This window comes from Xenopus laevis, chromosome 3L (genome assembly GCF_017654675.1).
Source record: "Xenopus laevis strain J_2021 chromosome 3L, Xenopus_laevis_v10.1, whole genome shotgun sequence".
In the NCBI taxonomy this organism is placed as follows: Eukaryota; Metazoa; Chordata; class Amphibia; order Anura; family Pipidae; genus Xenopus; species Xenopus laevis.
Window position 1 is genome coordinate 63,731,679 of NC_054375.1, and position 26,207 is coordinate 63,757,885.

General features: G+C 39.2%; 1 protein-coding gene across 1 annotated transcript; it reads right to left on the reverse strand.

Moving 5' to 3' along the window:
- Positions 1-989: 989 nt before the first annotated feature.
- usp44.L (ubiquitin specific peptidase 44 L homeolog) lies at positions 990-26,094 on the reverse strand (the record flags this gene model as incomplete). Its single annotated transcript, NM_001091172.1, is given in 6 exon segments — positions 990-1,470; positions 3,726-3,931; positions 4,195-4,261; positions 7,404-7,602; positions 16,099-17,602; positions 25,943-26,094. Coding segments are annotated over 5 exon segments (2,073 nt in total). The 3' UTR covers positions 990-1,303.
- Positions 26,095-26,207: the final 113 nt, after the last annotated feature.

The window sequence follows — 26,207 nt, forward strand, 5'->3', positions numbered from 1 at the left end:
AGGTAGTGACTTGGATATTGTTCAAGTTAAAAGGCCCAGATAGTGAATCATTTACCAACATAATGTGTGCTTTGTATTTCATGAATCCATTTCTGTAAGTTTACATATGAGACAATATCAGACAAAATCTGACCTACAAATTGTTTTTCCAATTGATTGGCGCTAAGCTAGTATGTAGGTAGATATAAGCACAGGGCAATACACTGCTTTATTCAAGGAGAAAACTAATCTTAACCTACGGTAAAGCCACCATGGACTAGGAGCCCGTTATATCACTGGATAGCTTTAAGCTATTATAGGTGAGTCAGAATATTTACATCAGGTTTGGGACGTTAGCACAAGTCTTCTAGTACATGTATTGTATCCATTATCCGGAAACCCGTTATCCAGAAAGCTAAGAATTACTGAAAGGCCATCTCCCATAGACTCCATTTTATCCAAGTTTTAAAAAAATGATTTCCTTTTTACTGTAATAATAACAGTACCTTGTACTTGAACCCAACTAAGCAAAATCAGCCTATTGGGGTTACAGGATTTTCTAGTAGACAAGGTATGGAGATCCAAATTACGGAAAGATCTGTTATCTGGACCGTTCCCATACTTGTATGTAACACAGTGCTGGTTCTAATCAAAAGTCAAATGTTTGGGCAGGTAAATAAACTGGTGCCAAGTCTCAATACCAACATCAGCCTAGTACTGTGTGTTATGCCAATACATAAATGTTTTTATCCCTCTCAATATAGTGTGTATATATAAAATATATATATGTCACAATATAAGGCAATTTGGTTTCTGGATTGACTAACTAAAACAACAAGATCATATATCCTGTAATGTGGGTAATGATGTGTGCAGACTGCACTCCCTGGAAACCCCTTTGCCTACACTGTGCCAACTCCATGGTGAGTCAAATGGCTTCAGATATGTCACAAAGCACGAGTTGGGAAATGGAAACATGGGAACAAGAAAAAGAACATGGTAGAAAGTTCTCCATTGCCAATATACAAAATGTTAAAATCATTTTATTCTATTTTGAGTGCTTGATTCAATACAAAACTGTATAAACATATTGTACATGAATAAGACACACTTTATTACTCAAGTCTTGCTACTACTATGCCAAGTCTGCTAATTCCGATGCTGACACTCCATTCGCAGTCCAGACAGCAGATTGCAGCGGAAACTTCACGTGCCAGACCCAATGCCCAGAACATATAGCAGTGTATATACACATACCCTTATGGAATAGAGAGACTTAAAAGCTGCCAGAAGGTCAGGGATTTTCCTGCCATTAAAGAGTGTCTCAATGGGGTGGGGATTGCGGACTGCCATGGACAGGAAGAGTGTCTGACAAATGTCCATTCTCCTGAGTAACTCGCTGGGTGTAAAATAAGATGTATGCTTGTGCCTTGCACACCTCTTCCACAGTACATGAATGCAGCTTGGAGTCATTGCAGTGTACCCAGAAACCTGCAAAAAAAAAAAAAGATATATGGTTTTATATATAGATATAAATCAAGCTCCATACATAGAGATTTTGGTTGACTTACCAACCCATGACAAATTCAGCATCTTTTCCTGTGTATGGGGCCAAAACAATGACTTCTATATATCAATGACTTTTATATATCTCTAAGTTATATCAGAGACAGATACTGCACATATTCTCCATGGATGAAATCCTGTATGCTATATGACTTGTCTCCCCATGTGATTCTAACAATCTGCCAGAATACAACAAACCTAGTTTATACAAAATACCCCAATGAAATAGAATTTTAATCTGCACACCTGCAAAACATCTCATTCTGGCCCCTACTGCAAACAAAAAATAAATCATTAGCTCGACACACTGAAGAGCACACTTAAAATATACCTCACTGTGAGTGGAGTTTCCAAGGAGAAATGCAGGGTTTAAAGGGCAAGTAAACTCCAAAATAAAAATTTTCCTAATAAAAGAAACCAGCCACCTTTTCAAACTACTTTTATTAAAAATTTTCAGTGCTTTTAAAGTTATTTGCATAAACAATTGCTATATAAAGCAGCATTTGAGTGTTACTTTTTAAACAATATTGCAAAAGTCTTAGTTCCCCAGCAAAGACAGGTCTGTTAACCAGTTGCCTTGTCTTACATTGTATCGACAGTTTGAGCCACTAGGGCAGAGAACAGACAGGGACAGACAAACACTGCTTTCAATAGCAATACATATACAGATAACCATAGAAAAAATTTAATGAAAGTATAAAAGTTGCTTAGAATTGTTTTCTTTTATTAAGCAAACATTATTTTTTGGGTTGACATTCCCTTTAAATGTCTATGTCGGCTTTCTCAACCAATCCCTCCTTTTATAACCAGTGTCTGCCATATACAAAAGGTTTTCCACTGTTTAAATGGGAAGCAATGACAGACAGGCAATGACAAGGGGCTATAATGAAAAGAGGATAAAACAATCAAGAGAGAAAGTAGACAGAGTAAATAGAGAAAACCTCCTGAAACAGAAAACAAAAGTTGTAAAGGGGAAGTAAAACAGGAGATAGTATTCTCTACTACTTATAATCCACTGGCAAACGAAATAAGTAAAATTATTAAGAAGCATTGGGAAATATTAAAATGTGATTCAGAACTCCAAACTGCTATCCCAGATCAACCTAAAGTTGTATTTAAGAAGGCAAATAACTTAAAACAATTCCTAACAAATAGCCATGAGAATACCAGGAGAGATACTGGGGGAAAGATGGAACACACGTAGGCAGGTTTTTTTCCCCATGCGTCAGGCTGTGACGTCACCCGTGTGCGCCTGAGGACTACACGCTGCGGAAAAACGCCGGCGAAAAAACATCATACCGCATTGCGAACTGTCCAGACTTTGACACCACGGCGACTTTGTTTTAAAATGCCAATACATTGTGAAAATTGTCAATACAATTGCAACTGTCTTTTTATATATTTTATTATTAAAGAAGATTTTACACTATTTTAAGCGCATTCCTATAGAATCACTGGGATCCAAGAGGGAACGAACGGACCCTACTGTGAAAAACAACACTATATTTGAAGGCCTGTATGGATTTTAAACGTTTGTAAGTACCCACCTGCAAACCCCTCTGACACCACTTGGATATATGCCTGTACTGTCTGGTTGAAAAGCTCGTGGCAATAACCATAAAGATGAAGGAGTAAAAACACCCCCCCCCCCCCTTACAGAGTGTGTAGTCACCTTACTACTAATGAAACCAAGGTTAAGAAAACTACACTATATTAGTCCATCTGTCCCTTTTGTCTACCCTCAAGCTGTTTTTTAGTGCTGGTCCTCATCTGTGTTTAGATTTTCTAGTTGTTTTGTGGCTGACACAGTTCTGCCTGAGGGCATTGTAGCGTCAATACAACAAGTGAGCCACAACCCTCAACAGGGCATGAATTCTGCCCGTTTTTTAATAAGCTTAGTAAAATATATTTCTTTATTATAGGCTATAGCTTGGCTTTACCTACCCATACTCCTTTCCCTGTAAAATCAGCCTGAAGCACATGCGTGAGTTAACTGCATTTGAAATGTGTAAAAGCTATATTCACACAGAATGCTACACGTTACACGTTATCACACTGTCATCTATATGTGACTCTATACAGGGCAGAGGGGCTGTTCTCTCCATATATAAAGCTACAGTATATTGTTTAGCATGTCTGCAGCCCCCTTTAGAAACCTGCAGAAGATGCTGATCCATTACCTCCTTCCGGATTGTAACAAAAGGCAGTGTAATGGCCAGAACCAAAGCCTTTCCCATGATGCATCACCACAGAGGACAGATCATAAATGAAGCAGTCGGCTCTCAGGGCTGCAGTGGACTCTCTACAACAGTAAGGCTCCATGTTCAGCATCTGGTCAAATCGAACATGCACTCCGATTTTTTCTCGATGATTGCGGCCAGACCACCTGAAAAAAAGAAAAATAGTCCTTTCAGTTTATATTTATTGGAGAGATGGCCTAATTACTACAGTACATCTCACTGATCTGGCACAGCAATGGAATCTGTACATTAGAGTTTCTCCCACTTCATAAGTGACATACCGTCCTACCAGAATAATTCTACTATGCATTGTCCAACCACAATACGAACACTGGCTGAGGACTGAAATACAAAAGACTCAGTGCTAACCCCCATGTGATAGACCCAAAGACACCAAAAAGGAAATTACCTGAATCTCTTGAGGTGGAGTCTCAGGACCTGAGGTAAGCGACACACCATCAGCTGCTTCTGTGCTTCTGTAAGGACAACTGGTTTGGATGAGAACTTCCTACGCTTTGCTGCAGGGAGGGGGGGCGGAGGGGGGCAAGAACAAAATAATTATCTGCTAACTGATCTGCCCTACTATATACACAAAAAATGTAATGAATTGTTCTGAACATACTCTGTGGGGTCGATTGGCATCGGTCATCTCAAGTGCATGGAAACTCAAGAGCAGTGTTTTCTACTTGGTATATACATATTACCGCTGCTGGGGAAATGTTCAACTAGCTTTTCAGTTGCATGGAATACTGTGCTTGGGAAATAATGAGCCCTTTTCCTTATGGGACAGCTTACTCCCAACCATGGGCAAGTCAGTAAATGAGGGCTGATCAGTTTTAGAATGCAGATACTAATTAGCTGCAGTGCAACTACAGCTCACATAGGGGATAATCCTGTCCATAATGCACTTTTTGTGTACATGCCAGCGCACTGGTATCATGGTGGCTCTTTTAGGAAATGGTTGGTTAAAGAATTACTGGTGTCCAGAATAGGGGCAAATTAGTATTAGGGCAGATCCAGCATGACCCACATTATATACTGGACCATGAGAACCCCACTAAGCTATTCTCACCCTTGTTTATACACCAGATCCACAATATAATTTAATAATTTCATACATGGGCCAATAAAAGCTGCCAATAGACCAAGTTTATTGGCCAGTTTATGGCGCTCTCTGATTGATAACTGCCCGAAAATCAGCCAGATGTTGATCAGGGTTGAGGACTGCATTGGTTCATTGATGCAGTCCTTCCACCCACCTCCTGCATTCCACCTGGATCTTTGCATGCATGTGATAGGGCTATGGTTGACTTAAGGTGGCCATACACGGGCCGATAAAAGCTGCCGACAGACCGAGTCGGCAGCTTATCGGGCTTCCCCGATCGAGATCTGGACGAAAGTTGGGCAGATCTCGATCGGATGGGATTAAAAATCCCGTCCCGCGATCCGACCGCCCGTTACAATGTTAGGTTCCGATCGTTGGGCCCTAGGGATCAGCCCGATATCATGGAGAGATCCGCTCGTTTGGCGACATCGCCAAACGAGCGGATCTCTCCGTGTATGGCCATCTTTAGAGGGAAATGGAGAGTAAACAGTTAATGTGACAGTGGGAGCAGTAGAGGAGAGGAAACTGGTGCAAGTTACATAATAAAATTGAACGTTGGAAGTAAACTAGTGCAAGGGTCAGTAAATGTATATCATTATATATATATATATCAGAATGCTACATACTGAAGAGGAATATAAGGGGATGTGTGAGCACTGAGTCGAGAGCTGATGACAATGGGGAAACCACAGCAGAATGTTTTATGGTCTGTTTCTGTCTCGTGGGAAATAGCTTTCAGATATCAGCTAGGAGCTGGATTTGTGGTTTGTGACAGTTGTACATGACTTGCTTGAGGCTTTATAAGAAGGGAAGCCATATTTGCCTATATGACAGCTGGTTAAATAAAGCTAGGTTATATCATGGAAGCACCAAATCAGCTGTTGTTCCTATGAGTTCTAGCAATGTATAATTCCATAACCTAGCATCCACTGACACAGCTGATTTGGATAAAACCCAAGGCTGTAGCTGAATGCACACACATCTTGGGTATGTTTGTATCTTAGTCTATGTGAGCTGTGAGATTCTGAATATCTATTGAAGTGGGAGAGAGATGCTGGTGTGTGCAGAGAATGGAGATACAGAGGGGGCAAGTATGGAGCTGGAGCAGAGAATAGCAGCCGCTAGAGATGAACCATAGGGGGAACTTGGTGTGGTTTCTTTTCACTGACCCCCTCAGCAACCTGTCGTCTCTATACATATGCAGCATTGTGTTAGAGTTGGTTATTTTGAAAGCCAGATCTAACACATGGTCTAGGCAAGGAGAGCACACACTAATGTATTTGTATGACACATTGCCAAAGGGGAAACGTGATTCATTGATTACGTTTAAAAAGTTGCTGGTTTCCATGAGATGAAGTTTATTTATTTTTTTAAACATTTTTGCAATAGTTCCCCATTAACCTTTTTTCTAATTAATGATCAAGATTCCAAATGGGGGTCAATGTCCCCAACAGCCAAAAGTCTATAGCTATGTAAAGCTACAATTATATTGTTATTGCTATTCTGTATTACTTATCTTTCTATTCAGGCCCCTTACTATTCATATTTTAGTCTCTCATTCAAACTGCTGCCTGATTGTTAAGGTAAATTGGACCCTAGCAACCAGATACCTGCTGAAATTCCATACTTGACAGCTGCTGAACAAAGTTAAATCATTCAAAAACGACAAAAAAAAGACCAATTGCAAATTGTGTCAGAACTGTCACTGTCTGCATAATCCTAAACATTATGCTAAAGGTGAACTGCCCCTACAGCTGAACAAATGTTACCCAGGCCCCACCTACAGAGGCAGCAGAGTATATGGGTGCTACATAGCGTGACGCAGTGTAAGTGGGAATCCACATCTTCAGAAAGTTAAGTGAAACGTTAACATATGAAAGTGCAGGAAGTAGAAGTAGTGTGAAAGCAAGGAATGGAAGGTGAATAGGAGAGGGGCATAATTGAAAAAAAAAAAAATGTGATCATTTAAAAAACAAAATAAAGCAGGCTAAAAAATGTATATTGTACTAGACTCAAAGTTACATAAACTGCCCCTTTAAGAAGCAATATACTTAAAACAACCTCAATAAATTAGGCCAATAGTGAAAATGCACTGTTTTTATATTAAAGGGGAAGGCATATCAGAAAGTTTAAGGGTTCTGTTAGAATCTTTTAAAAGAAGCCAGAACAAGTGCTACCTGATTGGGCCACGAGACACTCTTTAAAAATTGCGTCCCAAGAGAAGGAACGTACAGTTGTGTGACCAGCATGACCTGACACGCTGAAATCATAGAAATAAATCTTGAAATCATAGAAATAAAAAGTAGGCATGTGTGTTTCAATACACATTTAACTGCCTACGTGGAATCAAAGCAAAGTGACATAGTACCGCACTCAACTTGTGAAAAAATAAAGATATATATACAAATGTGTGTATGTGCCTATATGCTGTGACACACAGAGCTGTGAGCCGTGTGGAAGCAGGAAGATTATGGAAGAGAATTTCCATGTGAATACATACTGCCATTACTCACTGTTGCACTGATCACAAGCGTAGATCTTCCCTTCTAAGGCTTCAGTCTCTGTGAATTTGGCCAGCATTTCTGTCAGCAGACAAGGCCGTTGGGAAGCAGTCTCTTTGCCATTGAAGTGATACCTCTCGGGAAACTCAAGGGACAGGTCCCAAAATGGCTCGATGGTATTTGACTTGTGATCACAGACGAGACAAGTAACCTGGAAGTTCGAAACATATGTATTTTAGTCATGCTTTTTGTTAAGTGTATGCATGCTAATCGGATAGCAGACGTTCATCGTGTATGCGCCTTATACAACTCCAAATAAAAACACACTTAGGGGCCCATTTACTTAGCTCGAGTGAAGGAATAGAGAAAAAAAAACTTCGAATTTCGAATGGTTTACTTCGACCACGACTTCGAATCGAACGATTCAAACTAAAAATCGTTCGACTATTCGATAGTCAAGTACTGTCTCTTTAAGAAAAAACTTCGACCCCCTCGTTCACCACCTAAAAGCTACTGAGGTCAATGTTAGCCTATGGGGAAGGTCCCCATAGGCTTTGGTAGCTTTTTTTGGTTGAACAAAAATCGTTCGATCGATGGAACAAAATCCTTCGAATCAAATGATTCAAAGGATTTAATCGTTCAATCGAACGAATATCGCTAAATCCTTCGACTTTGATATTCGAAGTCGAAGGATTTAACTTCGACAGTCGAATATCGAGGGTTAATTAACCCTCAATATTCGAACTTAAGTAAATTTGCCCCTAAGAGTCATATTTATAAAGCCATGTAACAGGATTTATGTTACAGAAATTGTGTAAAATAACACTTGTGAAATCATTCATTATACAGGTACGACGCAAATAGTATTTCTAAAACTCATTTTTAAGACAAAATGTAATTTACACCATTACACCTCCGACCTGACGGTAGTCATTGACATCACACTAATTACATTTGTACAGGGCTTTTATCAGTTCCTTTTTTTTTACACAAGAGCTTTACACTCATATGCATAAAATTGCTACACTGCTGCCAATCAGCCACACAATTAGGGTAAAGGCACACGCTAAGAATCGGGAATCGGAATAGTCACCCGCGACAAATTTCATTTTCGGCCGACTAATCTCCCCGAAAAGCCTTCCCGCCGGTTAGAATCTAAATCGCCGGCAGGATGGCAATCTGAGCACTTCATTTTCAAAAGTCGCCCAAAGTGTCCTCGTGAGGCAACTTCAGAAAACGAATTGCTCAGAGTGCCATCCCACCGGCGATTTAGATTCTAGCCGATGAGAAAGTTTTTTTGGGGAGATCAGTCGCCAGAAGAAGAGGCGATTTGTCGCCGGGCAACAAAATATCCCTGAATCTTAGCGTGTGCCCTTACCCTAAAAGAAACCAAAAAGCTTGTAGAAAAATATATTCTCTGTAGTGTTTATAGTGCATTTTTCAATGTCATAATTATTATAATATCTGAACCTTATAACCCAGTGTGAATTCACTGGCATTTAAAGGCAATTTGGCCTACACTAACTGTCACCTGCAGCCAGTACTAGTGCACCTATACCTAACCATGGGTTGCATGCACATCATGCAAGCCTCATGTCTGGGTATTGGATCTTCTATACATTTCTCACTGAATTCCAAAAAATAAATGGAAATGAACAAGGAAAAACATTTTCAGGGAGATGAGTTGCAATATGGTATCGCTGGGAAATTTACTGTCCTGCATAAAACACACAGCTCAAAATATAGCAGATTTTATTTTATTGATTAAATGGAAGCCAATGTAAAATTGATGAGGGAGCTATTCTAAACACTTTGTATGCACAATGTACATTCATTATTATTATTATTTTTTAATTCCAAGATATTAAGGGTCAGGGCACACGCTCAGATTCGGGAGATTAGTCGCCCAGGGTCAAATCTCCTCTTCTTCAGGGCGACTAATCTCCCCGAACTGCCTCCCATCAGCTAGATTGTAAATGGCTGGCTAGAATGTAAATCACCGGCGGAATGGCACTTTGAGAGCTTAGTTTTCTGAAGTTGCCCGAAGTTGCCTCACGAGGAATCTTCGTGCGACTTCGGAAAACGAACCGATCCGAGTGCCCTCCCGCCTGTGGGAGGCAGTTCGGGGAGATTAGTCGCCCCAAAGAAGAGGAGATTTGTAGCTGGGCAACTAATCTCCCTGAATCTGAGTGTGTGCCCTGTCCCTATACATGTACTGTTAATATGAATGAATTTTGTTACAACAGGGCCACCTGCTGGTCAGTTTCTGACCAGTCTAAGTAGTCAAGGAAGTTGTCAGGAGGAAGAAAGAGGCTGCTCTGATGCTCTTCTGCCTCAGAAAGATTTAAGAAGGGTTTTAAATGTTTTCCTAAGCAGAAGCTATACTTGAAAGCATGAAGTGAGGGTAAAAGAGCAAACAAGTCACAAAGCAGCACTGACTTCTACCAGGTGAAATTCCTAGCAAGTCTTACATTTTTTTCAAATTTCCCTGACTAACGTTATGAGCTATGAAGCAGCAACAAGTATAGGGGACTATATTTGCATCTCCATACCAGAAGTCTACTAAAAATCATTTCAACTAAAGTATATGTATTAAAAGTTGTATACAACAGTGTCTATTCTGGACACTTCTGTATCTCATGCATTTACTTTTCATAATATACTGCGATATGCTGAGACTTCCAGTTTGTCAACATTCACCCCAAAACATGGATTAACAGTGAGGCACTGCCTTCTCTTGGGTTAAAGTACATTTTCAAGCAGCATAACAGATCTGTTTATAACTATGTGCTGTACAAGCCCTTCTATTTACGTAATTGCAAGAGCAGAGATCATTTGGGCAGGGCACCTGCTTACATTCCAGATTGCTGATCCTGTATTCAGTATCACTCTACAGTGTGCTGCTTAATACTATTTATTGTATGACGGAAACCACAAGTCAGCAGAGATTTATAATACAAACAGTATTGTATTTACTCATTTTGTCCATCACTTATTGAAGTGCGGTATTTCACGGACAACAAAAATTGACCTAAAGCCAATTTGAAGATTATTAAGGGCACACGTAGCAATTCTGTGGGTTTTGTTGACCAAGCAATTGACTGCTCTCTGTGTGGGCACAGCAAAATGCTAAGAATAACTAAATATTGATTTTAGTGGCAATCAACAGGAATTCTTTGGTGCATATGGTGACACACTGACCATCGTGTTTCCAAATAATCACCAGATGGCATTTAGCCCTTAAAAGGAAAGTCATTTATACATAATCCCCAGCAGAGTTTCCTCACCCAAATTGCAACATCCAATCCCCACATTGCCTGTACCAGTCTAAAAACCTGTTAGAGGTGAGGACCATATCAGCTTCAACTGTGCATGCTAATGGCTGCCAAAGAGCTGGAGAAAACACTTCAAGGGGTTGACCACTAACCCAATACAATACTATGCTTTCATACAAGTACAGAACAATAGCGCAAATGGTGGATACCCTGCAGGAGAGGTATTGTGTATAGATGGCTTGCTTTCCTTGCCCTTTAAAGAGCAGTTCACCTAGTTTTTAACTGGTAACATAGCCAGTGGCTGGATCTGGTATTCTGCTCCTAGTAGTTTTAATTGATGAAACTTTTTGTTCTGCAGCTCTCAGGTTTCAGAATTTCAGCTGTTTTGGATGTTAGGGTCATGCTTACTGTAGTATCCAGAAAGAAGTTTGAATAGCTAACTGGCACATAAACAGTAGAGTGCCTCAACGCACAGATGTGTAATGCAAAACCATAATAGCAATATTAATCTGCTTTATGGTTGCTGTAAAAGCGAAAGGAGAACTAAGTGCCTCAACGCACAGATGTGTAATGCAAAACCATAATAGCAATATTAATCTGCTTTATGGTTGCTGTAAAAGCGAAAGGAGAACTAAACCTAGCCCAATAAAAAAGTCCCTACCTACTACCCTAGATAGTCCCCCTCCCTGTTCCCCCCCGCATAGTTGATTACCCCTGAAAGTGCCCCTAACACAGTACTCGCGTATTCGTGTTAGTTAGTGCAGAAGTGCTCATGGGAGCCATTTTCCGGCTATTCGGTAATCTTTGGGTCCTCTTCCTTCATGTTCGTCAATTTTCAGCACTTTTGTTGCATGCGCAGTTGCTACGAACCAGAAGTCTTCTCCAACTGCGCATGCGGCAATACGGTGTTCACTTAAGGAATAATACCGTAGAGCCGGAAGATAGCACCCGTAAGTTCCGCTGTGCTTAATCTGCACCGATAGGCGCGTATTAGTGATGTGCGGGCTGGCCAATACCTGCAAGTCAGTCGGGTACAGGCCGACCTCGCAATCCTCTTCGCAAATGCTGTTCTCCTGCTTTCCCACCCGCCAACTTCAAATGCCGACTTCCGGCTTTATTTTTGTGACGTCATCAGTGGGGCGGAGCTATAAAAGGAACCCGGAAGTCGGATGCGGGAAGGCGCGGGCTGAGTGAGGGCGGGTAAGGGTTGGAAAAAACCTGACCCGCACATCACTTGCGAGTACTGTGTTAGGGGCACCATCAGGAGTAATCAAGTATTCAGGGCGAAAGCAGGGAGGGGGGCCTAACTAGGGTAGTAGGTAGGGGCTTTGGTTCTCCTTTAACACACACATATTATATTCTGATAACAATGTTTGCCAAGACCTCAAGGTCTTCTGCAGCCCCACCCATTTAACAAAGCCCAGGACCAGGTCGAAGAAAATCAATATTCCAAATTTAAGGTCCTGAGAGCAAAATGAACCTACCCACATTCATTGTTGCAACTTACTGTATCAGCCTATATCTTCTTTTGACAACAATTTGCATCATACTATTTAAAGTAACAAAAGGACTGGCATTTGCTTTACTCCTCTTGTAGCTTTACCATCACAGAATATATACTTTGAAGCCTTTGTGTTTTCAAGCCAAATGCAAGCCGTTTTCTATAGGTCACTGTTTCTCAATACATATGAAAATAAACTGTTCTTTTTACTGGCAACTGTTTCAGCAGAAGTCCATCAATCAAAATCAAAATGACTGTTCTGAGAATTTGTTTTGATTGATGACTCTCTGTTAAGATAAACCCACCAGCATTAAACTAAAAAAGAGCAAGCCCTGAGGACTGCAGGTGGGAAGAGCTCTGCCTACATCATGCTAAATGCATCATTTAAATTCAAATACTCTCTCTCTGGCCATCTTTACATTGACGTATCCGCCTAACCTTAAAGTGATTTCCACTTTTTATTGCATGTTTTTTCACACTGAATAGTTTCTGATCATTAAACAAAATGTATTATTAGACAAAGGGAACATGGATTAACATAATTGGCAAAATACAATTTTTTAAATAATTAGAACAATTAAAGGAGAATTAAACCAGTGGTTTAAAAAACCCTAATTTACACATATTACTTAAAGGACCACTATACCCTCAAAAGTATAGTATAATATAGCAGAATTGTTTAGTACAAGGGGATAGCTATGCTAGCACAGATTTATGACACCTGTCTGGCAATATGCAGGCTATAATGTAATTTAAATAAAACAAAAAAAAGCACCAGATGCCCCTTCAGGCCGTGCCCACTCCTAGCTTCTTAGAATGGAATTATAAACAAAATAGGGACCTGTGAGCAGTGATATGAAGCTTGTAGGCAGCACTGGCTGATTAGGCAAGACTATAGCAGGATGAGCCAAAAGTCTGTGGCAAGATTTAATAAATCCATATTCATCTCTTCATATTTCCATTGCACAAACCCACTTGGAAAATGAAAAGTGAAAATATATTGGCTCTTCAACAAATTTTCTGTCAGAAAAGAGATGACAGTTATACCTCATGATAGTCGATAAAGCAATATTACACTACTTTCTTCTTCCTTCTGCAGATACAATCTATAAAAGCTTACAATGAAATCTGATGGAACGTTCTATTCCTTGTTTATGCACACACACACAAATTCCATGCATTAATGATGCAGAAACTATAGGTGCTAACTTTGTTTGTGTACAATGCAAATTGCTCAAACCGCGTCTCATTTCCTACTAAGATGTAGGTCCCAGCATGTATGCCACCAAAACGAAATAGCTTCAAATAAACATCTTGATATATTTTTTGTTAAGCGATGTCCTTCACTAAAACAGTGTGTGAACACACAAACAAGATAACTGGCGACATTCTTGCGAACAAAATCACATTTTTATTAGACTGTTATAGCATTGCGAATTTTAATTGCACACTTTTAAGAAGTGCTTGAAGGTGTTGTCTTTTGGAGCAAACCTAACTATTTCAGAAAGAAGCTTTATTACATATACTCTGCACTGGTGCAAACTATAAAATGTCCAATCTTTCTTCCACTGTGGTCGCTTAACAGTTTTCGGGTTCACAAAAGCTATTAAATTCACGCAAAGGCACACATATTCACAATGCAAATAGTTTTTCTCTTACATACTTTTAGAACATTCCCCATATATTTGCTATTATCACAGAGATTAATGTCATGTCTATCTGAGTTGTGTTATTTTACAGAACCAATGTTACTGCAGGTATGGGCCCGTTATCCATAATGCTCAGGATCTGGGGTTTCCTGGATAATGGATCTTTCGGTAATTTGGATCTTCATATGTTAAGTCTACTAAAAATCATTTTAAACATTAAATAAACCCAATAGGCTAGTTTTGCTTCCAGTAAGGATTAATTATATCTTGGTTTGCATCAGATACAAGGTACTGTTTTATTATTACAGAGAGAAAAATAAATCATTTTTAAAAATTTGTATTTATTTGATAAAATTGAGTCTATGGGAGACGGTTTTTATGTAATTCGGAGCTTTCTGGATAATTGCTTCTGGATAACTGATAACTGGATAATTCTGCTTGTCTGCAGAATTGTTCAGGACAAAGCAGGACTTTTTAGGATTTAATAGCGGAAAGCCAGAATATGATGTTGGAGTATGATTGAATAGGTGTCCCTTTGAAAAACAGATAGCCAGCATTTTGACAGCTCTCTATCAGACATTTCCCATCAACTACAAGGTAAATGCTAGAAGAGTTAGCTGGCAGAAATCGGTCACACCTTTACACTACTAAAAAACAAACGAACGAACAAATAAAAACGGACCTTCACCACCATGCAAGTGTATTTTTTCAACCAAAAATGCCATTTTAACCATGCCAAAAATGTTTGGAAATAGGGAGACTAAAACTGTTCACTTTTCACATATAATGAATAAAAGTAAGCTTGCATCAGTCTGTAAAGCAAAACCCTTGTTGGCAATTTTTTTTTTTTTAAAGCGCTCACACTCCCTCATAAGAGCCCCATCCAAAACTGCATTTAATCATCCACGATTGTCGGGCCACTCGCCCCTTACCTATTCAGAGAGAACAGATTAGCACAGCAGGTTGATGGCTGCTATGCCTATAAAATATTTCAGTAAAAACCTGTATCGCACTTTATAGACATTAGCTCAGTAGCAGAAAAATTCTGTGTATATTTATTTGATGCATTTTTATCGTGCATGGGTGCTTCCAAAGCATCTGGAAATACCTGTTCCAATGCCAGCCCGGTTGTATAAATTGGTTCTGACCAATAGCTATTTAGCAAAACAAATCATCATGAAAGTGCTGAGTGCTAGCAGTAAATGTTTTACTTTCACTTATTTCTCCAACATAAATGTATTATCCCAATTAAACCATACACATTGTTTGCAGGCAGGTACACACACTTAATGTTTGGTTAAAAGCTTTTCAGATTCAATATTTTATTGATTTACACTGGTAACCATTGGAAATATCAACACTGGTTAATTCTAAGCAAATGTTACCTACAGGGGCACAAGTGTCTTATTGAGGGCAAAACAAATTAATTCGGATTCTGTCATGATTTTAATGGTATGTTGTTTATTACTAAATTACACTGTGTACATTGCAAGTAATTCTACTATTTAAAATAGTATTCTTGAACCAATACATGTATTTATTTTAGTCGTAACATTGGTATGTAGGCAGCCATCTCAGGCCATTATGTCTGGTCATATGCTTTCAGAAAGAGACAGCACTTCACAATGGAAATGCTTTCAGAGTTTCCCCAACTCAGTGTAACTGAAGGAGTCACAGTGGGACTTGGATTTTTACTATTAAGTGCTATTCTCATATCTACCAGGGAGCTGTTATCTTGTGTCAGGGAGCTGTTATTTGGTTACCTTCCCATTGTTCTGTTGATAAACTCAATAGACACATTTATTTGAATCCCTTAATAGAGTTTACCCAGAGTGTAAAATAAAGTAGTGGTCATGAAGCCACTCATATGTAATAAGCACATAAAATAATTGCACCCACTTGCTAAATGGATCATATATTATTAAAATACATTGATATAGTAAAATAAATATTTGCACAAAATCAGATCTCCTTTAAGCTATCCACAAACCATATCCACCAAAATTATATACAACTGCAGGGAAAGCTGGAATTAGATGTTACAAAAGATGGGGCAATTGTAGCAACTGCTATTTCTGATTAAAGAAAAAGAGGAGAAAAAACAAACACAAGGAAAATGTGCCAAAACTGTATGGAAATACGATTTTAAACACATTACTCTTTAGAATATTACACACTCGTCATCTAAACATAGCGTTTTGGCTGATGCCGGATATTCTTCAGGGGAAGTGCAAGTTTAAATACAAGAGCATATAGTTATAGTAAGTGTGCAATTAACATACCTGACTAAGTAGTTGCCCATGAAAAATGTTGTTGACGACATTCAGGACCTGTTTGATGAGTTTTCTTTGAGAAGTAGGAATTAGGGCTGGGTATCTAGTGCCAGTTGTCTCCAATTCTTGTTGTACTTTATCTAATAGTTCACAGAGGAATTCCTGAGCATCTTGCTGTGCATACCCGCGGAAGGCTGGTATAAGCCTCCACACTGAATGTAGCATTGCAAAAGGAGAAACCAGTGCCCATTTACCTGACCACATGACTTGGAAGAGGGTATGCAATTCATGGCATAGAGATATGTGCTTTGAACTTGGCTCCTTAGGCTGAATAAGTTCCATGTTTCTACTATTTGAAGCCCCACCACTAAGTCCCAAGGAGAAGCTCTGACGCCTTGCCAGTGATCTTTGAACTTTAGTGTGCTTTTGTGTTACTCTTGGTAGCTCAGCACCAGGTGGGTATTTGCTGGACAACCTTGTTTTTCCACTGCCAGCAGCTGCCAACAACTCCTGAGTTTGATTGAGATCAAGTTGTAAAAAACACTCCCGGAAAACGTGCAAATGACTCAGTATCTGAAGTATTGAGTTCATATAGCAGGTGTTCCCCAGATTCCTCAGTCCTGTTACTCCGGGGGTCACAGTGGGCTTCCTTTTTATTGGAGAATTACCGATTTTCTTGAAGCATGCTTTATCAGAGGTAGGTGCTGGTGTTTTTTGTTTTGTGGTAGGAGAGTTTTTTTGGTTAATTTTTTGCACAGAGGGCAATTCAGTTTTGGATGAAGGCTGTATTTGATGTTGCAAACGTGAACTTTTTCTAGGGGAAGTGCTTTCCATTTCTTCCTTTAATTTGCGCTTCAACTGCTGCCGCTTTTTTCTCGCTTCCTCCCTCTTCTGCTCTGCCTCTTCCCTCAAGCGTTCCTCTTCTAACCTTTGCTTGCCTTTTGGAGTCAACGCAAACCACGACCTAAAAACCTTCCCTAAGAGAGCATGCCTCCGATGCCACAATGCAGTGAATGCACGGTCTTCATTCTGAAGAAAGGCTTGTGCACCTTCATGTGAAATGAATGAATCATCTGCAGTTACCATAGAACGCAAAGTCCGACCACTACGTGTTGTACAGTCATAATTCTGACTTTTGATGGCACTTAATGTGCTTCGTAAAAGTTTAAGGTCACCAGTGGTGTTGTCATTGAGAACATAATCATCACAGAGGTAACAAAAAACATAAAGTTCATTAACCTCCAAAGCCAAAGGATGCTTACTGTCCTGAAAGTGACGCAGTGCATGCTCTTCAATGTATCGACCACATGCAACATGTGAACAGCTTAGGCAAGCCCACACTGATTCTGTAGTGTTGCAATCCACACAGTGCCACTTCTGAGGGTTCAAAATTGAATGATCTTGGGCAAGACGCAAGCGGCCAACATGTTTACATTTATCCATTTTCAGATTTCCTATTCAGGTGTCAACTAAGCTGCAGTTGATCTGTCGCATTTTGCACATACATTCTGGCCTGCAAAATACAACAAGAAGTCATGATTTTAAATTCTGTATAGACATTCTTGAGAATTCTAGTGAGAGAAATAAACCTAACTGAAGTTGCATTACAGTTGTTCTGGTTACATATATTTATGTAGACAAAACTCTCCAATAACAGTTATGCATATTATCTCCAGAAAATGTTACCGACACCTATAACAATACTTGTAATTAAATACGGGAGTCCTTAGTGTACATAAGTAAGGCATTAGTAGTATAAAAAAAAAAAAAAAAAAGTTTGGCTTAGCATTTTAAAGAAAAAGAAACTATGCTAAATGAAAGCTCTGTGTGGTCAGTGACTGCATGCATATCGGTTTGAACAAAGGATAGCAAATGACAAAACTGTTTATACATACCTCAAACAAAACTGGGCAATTTTATAGTGTTTTTAACAGGAACGAACGTATGTGTGTTATTATAGAAACGATCCTGTCAACAAACTCAAGAAAATGTGCTACAAAGCCCAGAACTGATTTATCCTGCATGCTGGTCTTTGCATTCTAAACAGAATTCAAACAGCACCAACTGAAATGTAAATCTTTGCTGGTATAATAAAAAATACACAGTAGGATGCTATCAAGTCAGCCAAATATCATGTATCACATATCACAATAACATTAATAACATTAGCAAGCAAATTGTACCCAGGACTAACAAATATAGAGAGAACACTTCCCATAAGGTAAAGGAAGCCTATTTAACAGCCCCAGCAATCCCCTCCTGAACAACGCATTTCACAATAAAGGGCACTTTATTGGACGATGCAAACAATACGTACAGTTCCTTGAAGGACAGAAATAACCAAAAACTATTTCTGAGCCGGAAAGCTGCAGTTTTGAAATGTATTTAATGTAAAAGAAGCCAAGAACTCCTGACTATATATTTTACTTCCATACCAGTTTACACCTGGGATTTCCATGATCTGCTACCATGAAGTGGAGAGGGATGAGATCACAACGACCACATACAAACTATTTTTACAAACACTGGGGATAGTTTACAGAAGTGGATACACATTATCCCCAGCCTTATCAGTTCCATGCTAACAAGATATACAGTTATCTGCCACTAAGTGGAAGGAAACCTCTCAAGTTTCCCTAAAAATTCCCTGGCTGCTCCATAAAGATTTAAGTGAAGGCTTGAAAGATAGGCTGCACAACTAAATTACTAAATTAGTGTTACAAACAGAAATACTTTAATGAAAACTGAAAGGCGAGGGCAAGGTGGAAACTGACACCCAAGCTTCATGTTTTTTTTACGACTGATGCTAGGAGCTGCAAATATTTGCACTTGACTGTGACAGCAAAAAGTGTGGAGTTCTGAATCCAGATTTCCTTTGCATCCAGTGCTCTGCCTTCCGCACCCAACAAAGTTGCAACCAGTGCAAGGTAAAGGTGTTATAGTGGGTATGAGCACTATATGTATGACATCCTGATGGGAACAACATTCCCTCTATCAGCATGCACAGCACCTGCACTCAATGATCATACAAATAGTGCTCTATCAATGATGCTCAACAAGCAGCCCCAAAATGCTGCAGCCAACGTTATAAGGGACCCACCACAAAGCCTTTGTCTGCTAACTTCATACATTTTTTTGAAGTATTCAAGAATGTTTCAATGAGATCCAGATTACATAAAAGAAGCCCTTTTGGCACGGTCAATTAAAACTTAATACTATTGTTCTGAAATTCTTTTCAAATAAGTACAATGCTTCATTGGGTAAACGTTCAAACCAAAGGACTGCATAATGGTGTCTAGTATAGTGTGACTGTGGCAACTCAATGTAACACAGAATAAGAGCAAAAATGAATGAATTAGTAATCATTAGTTCAATGAATAGCGCTTGTGCACAAAAAAAAAAAAAATATCAGTTTTTTGTTAATTCTTGAAATAAACAAGGAGACTTAAGGTACTGCATGTTTGGCCCTTGTGTGACATATAACTGTATTACCAGTGCACAAGCCCATTATTTAGGAGGACATCTGCGCTCAGATAATCTCATTAACTACCTCGTAAGACCAAAACATGAGTAGCTTCACTTGCCCTACTTGTCCTGTTTAGCTCAAGAAATAACAAAAATATAGATTATGGTTAAAACAATAAGTAATTATAAAAAAAATAAAAAAGTAAAAATAAGTAAACTATGTACAGCACAAACCCTGGTCATTGCACTTTCATAGAGTTACATGTGATATAATGAACATCATTATTCTAAATAAAAGGATAAAGTACATGCAAGTATGGAATGGGGGCATTGTAACCACTGAAGCAGTCAAAGTGCTCCATGTGCCACAGCCCTTAGATAGCACCCAAAACACCATGACAGCTGTGAAAGTGTGCAGGTCACAAAGGTTCCTAGAGGCACAAATGCCTGTGCTTATTTTTAATCTCAATGACTTTTCACTTAGCAGAACTGTCAACAGAACAGGAATTTATTACAGTGAACCTATAATTTGCACTTGATAAAAATAAGGTATAGAACTGAAATGTCACAAATGCAGATGATTGATCACAGTGGTGTGCATCTGTCAGATATTTCACATGATGTATGCATAGGCTTTTCTTTTAGTATAAAGGGCTTGTTTTAAATACATTACTGCAAGTTGCATGCTATTAAATATGCCATATACACCATCATTAGGTATGAGTTTAATGCAACCATTAACCCAAACACTTAGGCTAAATGATGTATTAAATGCAGCTAATTTGATATAATGTATGGTACCAATCATGGTTATAAAGGTGAATATGTCCACAAACTGACATCAAGTATATTTCATGACATTTTAAAAAGTAGCTGGAAGTGTCTTGAGTACAACACAGATACATTTAGCTTGAAACAGCACACAGTAATGAAGTTTATTTTGTATGCATTAAAACAGCCAAGTTAAGTTTAAACATACTCATCCAATGGAGATCTGTGCAACGTTTCGGGTGCTTGCTGCTCCCTTTCTCAAGCTGGTCCATTTCCAAAATGGTGGTCACTGTTGAGGGATATTACGCCGGCGTGATGGTGCACGCTGACATCGTCACCTGCGCACTAGCGCTGCGTATTTACGCCGCGCTGCTGTGCACAAAGGTGACGTCATCCCGACCACATGGGACGCCACAGGGCTTCAGAGAGCCTCTGAGAATTGTAGCCCTAGTACTGCATGGAGACCAAGCACTCGAAACGTTGCACAGATCTACATTGGATGAGTATATTTAAGCTTACCTTGGCTGTTTTTATGCTTACAAAATAAACGCTAGGTTTTAAACTTTTATACCATGGTGTGCGATCTTGTTGGACAATGTAAATAATTTTAGTGGAGTGACTCACTACATTTTGAGATAACGCACCCAGTACAGCTTAATCACTGTTTCTCAGTGAGTGTGCAATACACATGTTGGACTTTTTGTATATGTGTATATATGTGTGTGTGTGTGTGTATATATATATATATATATATATATATTATATATATATATAAATATATATATCCCACTGGTGTCTAATAAAAGGGCAGCCAAGTATGGAGGTTTACTTTGAAAGCAGCAAGTTAAGTTGCAGGTAAAACCAAGTCCCTTTGTAAAATGTATAATGAAGCAATAGAATTCTTAATGAATCAGATAAAATTGAGCATAGGACTGGCCAGATATGGGATGACTTTGACGTAGTTGGCCAGCTTAAATATATTGCAATATATGGACAAACAATCCCTGTTTTGTTTAAAGGGTAAGGCATTTTTTAGTAGCAGTATGCACAAAATGTCGCTGTCTTAAATATATTGATAATGGGTTGAGTGCAGAGGACTCTTGTATTTGACTATATGTATTTTGTGGTCACACCCTCATTGCACCCCCGCCTAATGGTTTTAAAAAATAGTGGTGAGCACAACTTTCCCTTGTTTGTTATAGTTTATACAGGAGCAGTGACCAGCTCCATGTTGTAGCTCCCACCCTTCCCAACTATAGTCAGGTGATCCCACTGGTGTCTAATAAAAGGGCAGCCAAGTATGGAGGTTTACTTTGAAAGCAGCAAGTTAAGTTGCAGTAAAACCAAGTCCCTTTGTAAAATGTATAATGAAGCAACAGAATTCTTAATGAATCAGATAAAATTGAGCATAGGACTGGCCAGATATGGGATGACTTTGACGTAGTTGGCCAGCTTAAATATATTGCAATATATGGACAAACAATCCCTGTTTTGTTTAAAGGGTAAGGCATTTTTTAGTAGCAGTATGCACAAAATGTCGCTGTCTTAAATATATTGATAATGGGTTGAGTGCAGAGGACTCTTGTATTTGACTATATATATATATATATATATATATATATATATATATATATATATATATATATATATATATATATATATATATATACACTGTAAATACGTGCCTGTCACTATCAATGATCCTGTGCTCAGCCCACTCAGTGAATTGCTAGGGTAGGTGAAACACAGCTATTCATTAAAGGGTCACCATAACCTAAAATTTTCTGCTGGACTGTACATAACAACTGTTTTTTTTTTTGTTTTGTTTTTTTAAAGGTACTGTTTTTATTGATTTTATTATAAAACGTACATTAAGCCAAGACCATTTACAGTTCAGGGAATGTGGCAGTTTGGAAACAGACAGAGAACAGTACATAAACAGAGACATAACCAATATTAAAGTGCACTAAAGGGCAGCAGTTGACAGTTAGTTAGAACGAAATCTTAGTCTAGGTCCGCTTCACACTATGGGGTCCAACACTTTCTAACAAAAAAAGCTAACAAAAAGTTTGTTGTCAGAAAGTCCAAGAGGCAAGGATATAACTGAATCAGATTCAGTAATATCTTCATACAAAATGAGTAAAAAAGCTATAGAAATGCAAATGTGAAAAAGCTAAAAATGCAATCAGACATTCAAAGCAAGACATGTATCTGTGAATGTCAACAATGTTGATTTACGAAAAAAGGAGCAGAATATTTCCTGCCTAGAATTCCTTTAGCTTTGCTTAAAAACAAGACGTATCCTTCTTATCGTCAGCAATATGAACAGGCAAATGAGAAGCATTTCCCAACACAGTGCAACTTTAACAGATAAAATTGTTACTGAATCTACATAATAGACAAGAGCAATGGATATACATTCACTGATGTCATCATGCACAGCCAGTGCTTACTGTAGAAAATTCAGGGATCCGCACACACTGATCCTGATGAAGGGAGGTTAAAACCCCCTGAAACGTTGATCTTGTTGGTGGAATACTAATAAAAAGAGGGGCCACGTCCCCGACTGCAGATAATAGTTTGTGTGCGGATCCGTGAATTTTCTACAGTTGCTGAGGGACCTAGCCGGGTTGACGGAGGACCAGCACCACCATTGCAGGAAAAGTGGAGTGGCGGGAGAGAGGTAGATATAACACATTACAGTCAGTGCTTATTCATGCAGTTTATGTCACGACACGCTAAAATTTGAGTTTACTTCATAAAATAGTTCACCCCCTGTTGTAAAAGATAAATATATTACAAATGGCCTCATAGATCAACAGTCGGCCCTCAGCTTCATGACTTTATGTGGTCAAGGAACTTTATGGTTATTTATAATATTCTTGTATTTTACAATAGGGGCACATACTTCTCCATACAATAGCAAAACTTGTAACAAAAGGTGGCAGTCAGGTGGACTGTAAACTAAACTGTAAGGACTATGGCAGTTGGGGCATACACACTATTGGTGTTCTTCAGTTGGCATAGAAAAGCCTGATCATGGCCATTTATGCTACCATTCAGTGTCAATTTCACAGAACAACTATGAACTGGGACTTTGAACTATGAACTTTGCCAGCTGCAAAAGCCTGTGAAGAAAACATCCAATGGGCCTTAAGCTTTAGAAAGAATAGTACTCTGCTTTCATGCAGGCTGGGCAAATTGGAGGCTCTAACCTACTGTGGTAAGATAAAACAAAAAAAAGGATCAATTTCTTAGAAGTCATTCAAGAGACAGCCACTGCTGGGGGCTTGGCTGTGGCTTGCTTATTCTGAATGATTTAGTAAAAAAAAAAAAACACTTTCCTTCTCCGCCAGCTGAAAAATCCTCAGTTGCCACTGTCATCCAACTGTACTGGATGTTTAATAACTATTTTTAATTATGATGGTTTTTATATACTGTATATATGATTTAGATACAGTTTTATGACAAGGCTTATTGGAGTTTGTTTTTGAAAATATAATTTACATAACCACAAAAATGCAACTACATATAAAGTTCGGGAGAAAACTTGAATCAATGAGTTCAAGTTTTTAATTTTTCTTGGGTCTTTTGCTTCAACACTTCTTCCTGTTACAGTTAAGGTGGTCATAGACACATAGATCCTATCGTACGAATCGAGGATTCGTACGATTTTCGGATCGTGTGTGTCATCTTTCGTCCGGCGGAGATCGGTCGTTTGGTCGATCGGTCAGGTTTTATTTTGACCCGACCGATCCCGCCGGAGCCCATGGCACATCGTAATCGGATCGTTCGGCCATACGGCCAGAACAATCAGATTACACCCGATATAGCCATGCCTGTTAATGGCATATCGGAGAAAGATCCGATGTTGCCAAACGAGCGGATCTTTGCATCTATGGCCACCTTTAGAGTTGTAGTATTTCTGTTCAGGTGATCTCTGAGGCAGCACACAGACCATCACGAAATGGTGGTTCAAGGCAAGAGATGTAAAAGGGCAAAATTTACTTGAATATATATTCCAGTTTACTAAGATTTTTTAATATGTCACTTAATATGATATAAACTATCTGTTGCTCAAGTATTCATTATGGGGGCACAGTTTTCCTTTAATAAATCTTAAAAACCCAAAGAAAGCCAAGAAAACAACTGGACCATCTCTCAGTTGAAGACCTTTACAGACAGGCTTGATTATAGCACAGTAATCTGGTCCAGGGAAGCATGGGTTTAACACTGTTGTTATATCAGTGACATGGCCAAGTCACAACATTCTTGGAGCTCATTCATCTAATAAATGTACATTTTGAAGGGGTTGTTCACCTAATATGATGTAGAGTCATATTCTGAGACAATTTGTAATTGGCTTTCATTTTTCATTATTTGTGGTTTCTAAGTTAGCTTCTAAGTGGTTTCTTAATTTAGCTTTTTATTCAGCAGCTCTTCAGTTTGCCATTTCAGCAGTCTGGATGCTAGGGTTCGAATTACCCTAGCAACAATGCACTGATTTAAATAAGAGACTGGAATATGAATAGGACAGGGCCTGAATAGAAAGATGCATAATAAATAACAATAAATTGGTAGCCTTACAGGGGATTTGTTTTTAGATGGGGTCTGTGACCCTCCATCTGAAAGCTGGAAAGAGTCAGGAGGATAATTCAAAAACTATAAAAAATGAAAAGAAAAGATGAAGGCCAATTGAAACATTGCTTAGAATTAACCATAAGTAAATAACATACTAAAGTTAACTGAAAGGTGAACTGCCCCTGTAAGCTCCATGGGAATGCGGCTGATTGGAGTAAAATATTGCAATGTACTGGGCTGAACAGAATCACCCGCTAGAAGAGTGAGTTTAAGATATAACACATATTGCAGAGTAGAGTTCGTTGTGATTCCTAATAGCACTGCAGACAGGTACCGATCTAAGAAAATGAGTGTTAGACTGCAAGGGGCATGGGGACCATGGAACTGATGATGATGATTGATGAAAAATGATGATGAACAATCTCTGTAAAGCGCATCATAATAAGTCATAAGTAACAATCAACAGAGAAGAGGGCCAGGCATTGGATTTGGTATTTAAAATGGAAGAAATATAGAACCATCGCAGCAGATCCTGAATAAGTAAGGGTGTAAAGACTTCTAGGAATCTGTAACAGTGCTGTACAAGGGATCTTTATGGTCCCAGTCTTGCTTGGGTTCCCACAGGCTTTGTTGTAGGAGTTCCTCGCATTAAAGAATGGTGGACAGCACAGATCCACAGGACTGCATATTAGCAGCAAAAGAGCTCATAAGGTCACCAATCTTAAATCTGATGTTATCAAACTACTGTCAAATTACAGCTGGCGGTTTCCTAAGGCTACCGGTGCATGCTGGAAGTTGTAGTCCAACAGCAGCTGGAGAACCTCAGCTTGAGCATCAGCAGTAACACCAGAGAGGCAGACGTTATGGGAACTATAGGCAGATTCGATGTTAGAGAATTTGTTATTTATACATTGGGTCAGATAAGAAGCCCATAGCCCGGCCTGGCTAGTATGAAACACAGAGGGCATTTGCCCCTATAGCCATAACAGAGCAAGTCGCTACTGTCTGGCCAAACGTAGTTAAAGCAGGCACTCACCGCGCAGACTTGTCCCTTGCTTCCCGGCCAGGGAGAAGCGGTGCTGAGACAACAATAACAACAAAGTCCAGGCTTTTCACTCTGCCCGCCGCTCAGTTCTCTCTCCCAGTACACGGTGACGACGAAGATGACGTCAAGAGACGGCCTGGCAGAGAGGAAGGGGGAGGAGTCACTAGGGATGATCAGTGGAAAGAGAGGCGGCAAGCGTAGCGGAGTGGGCGGAGTCTGTCGATGTATTTGTGGAACCCCTTTGTAGTGATTGGCC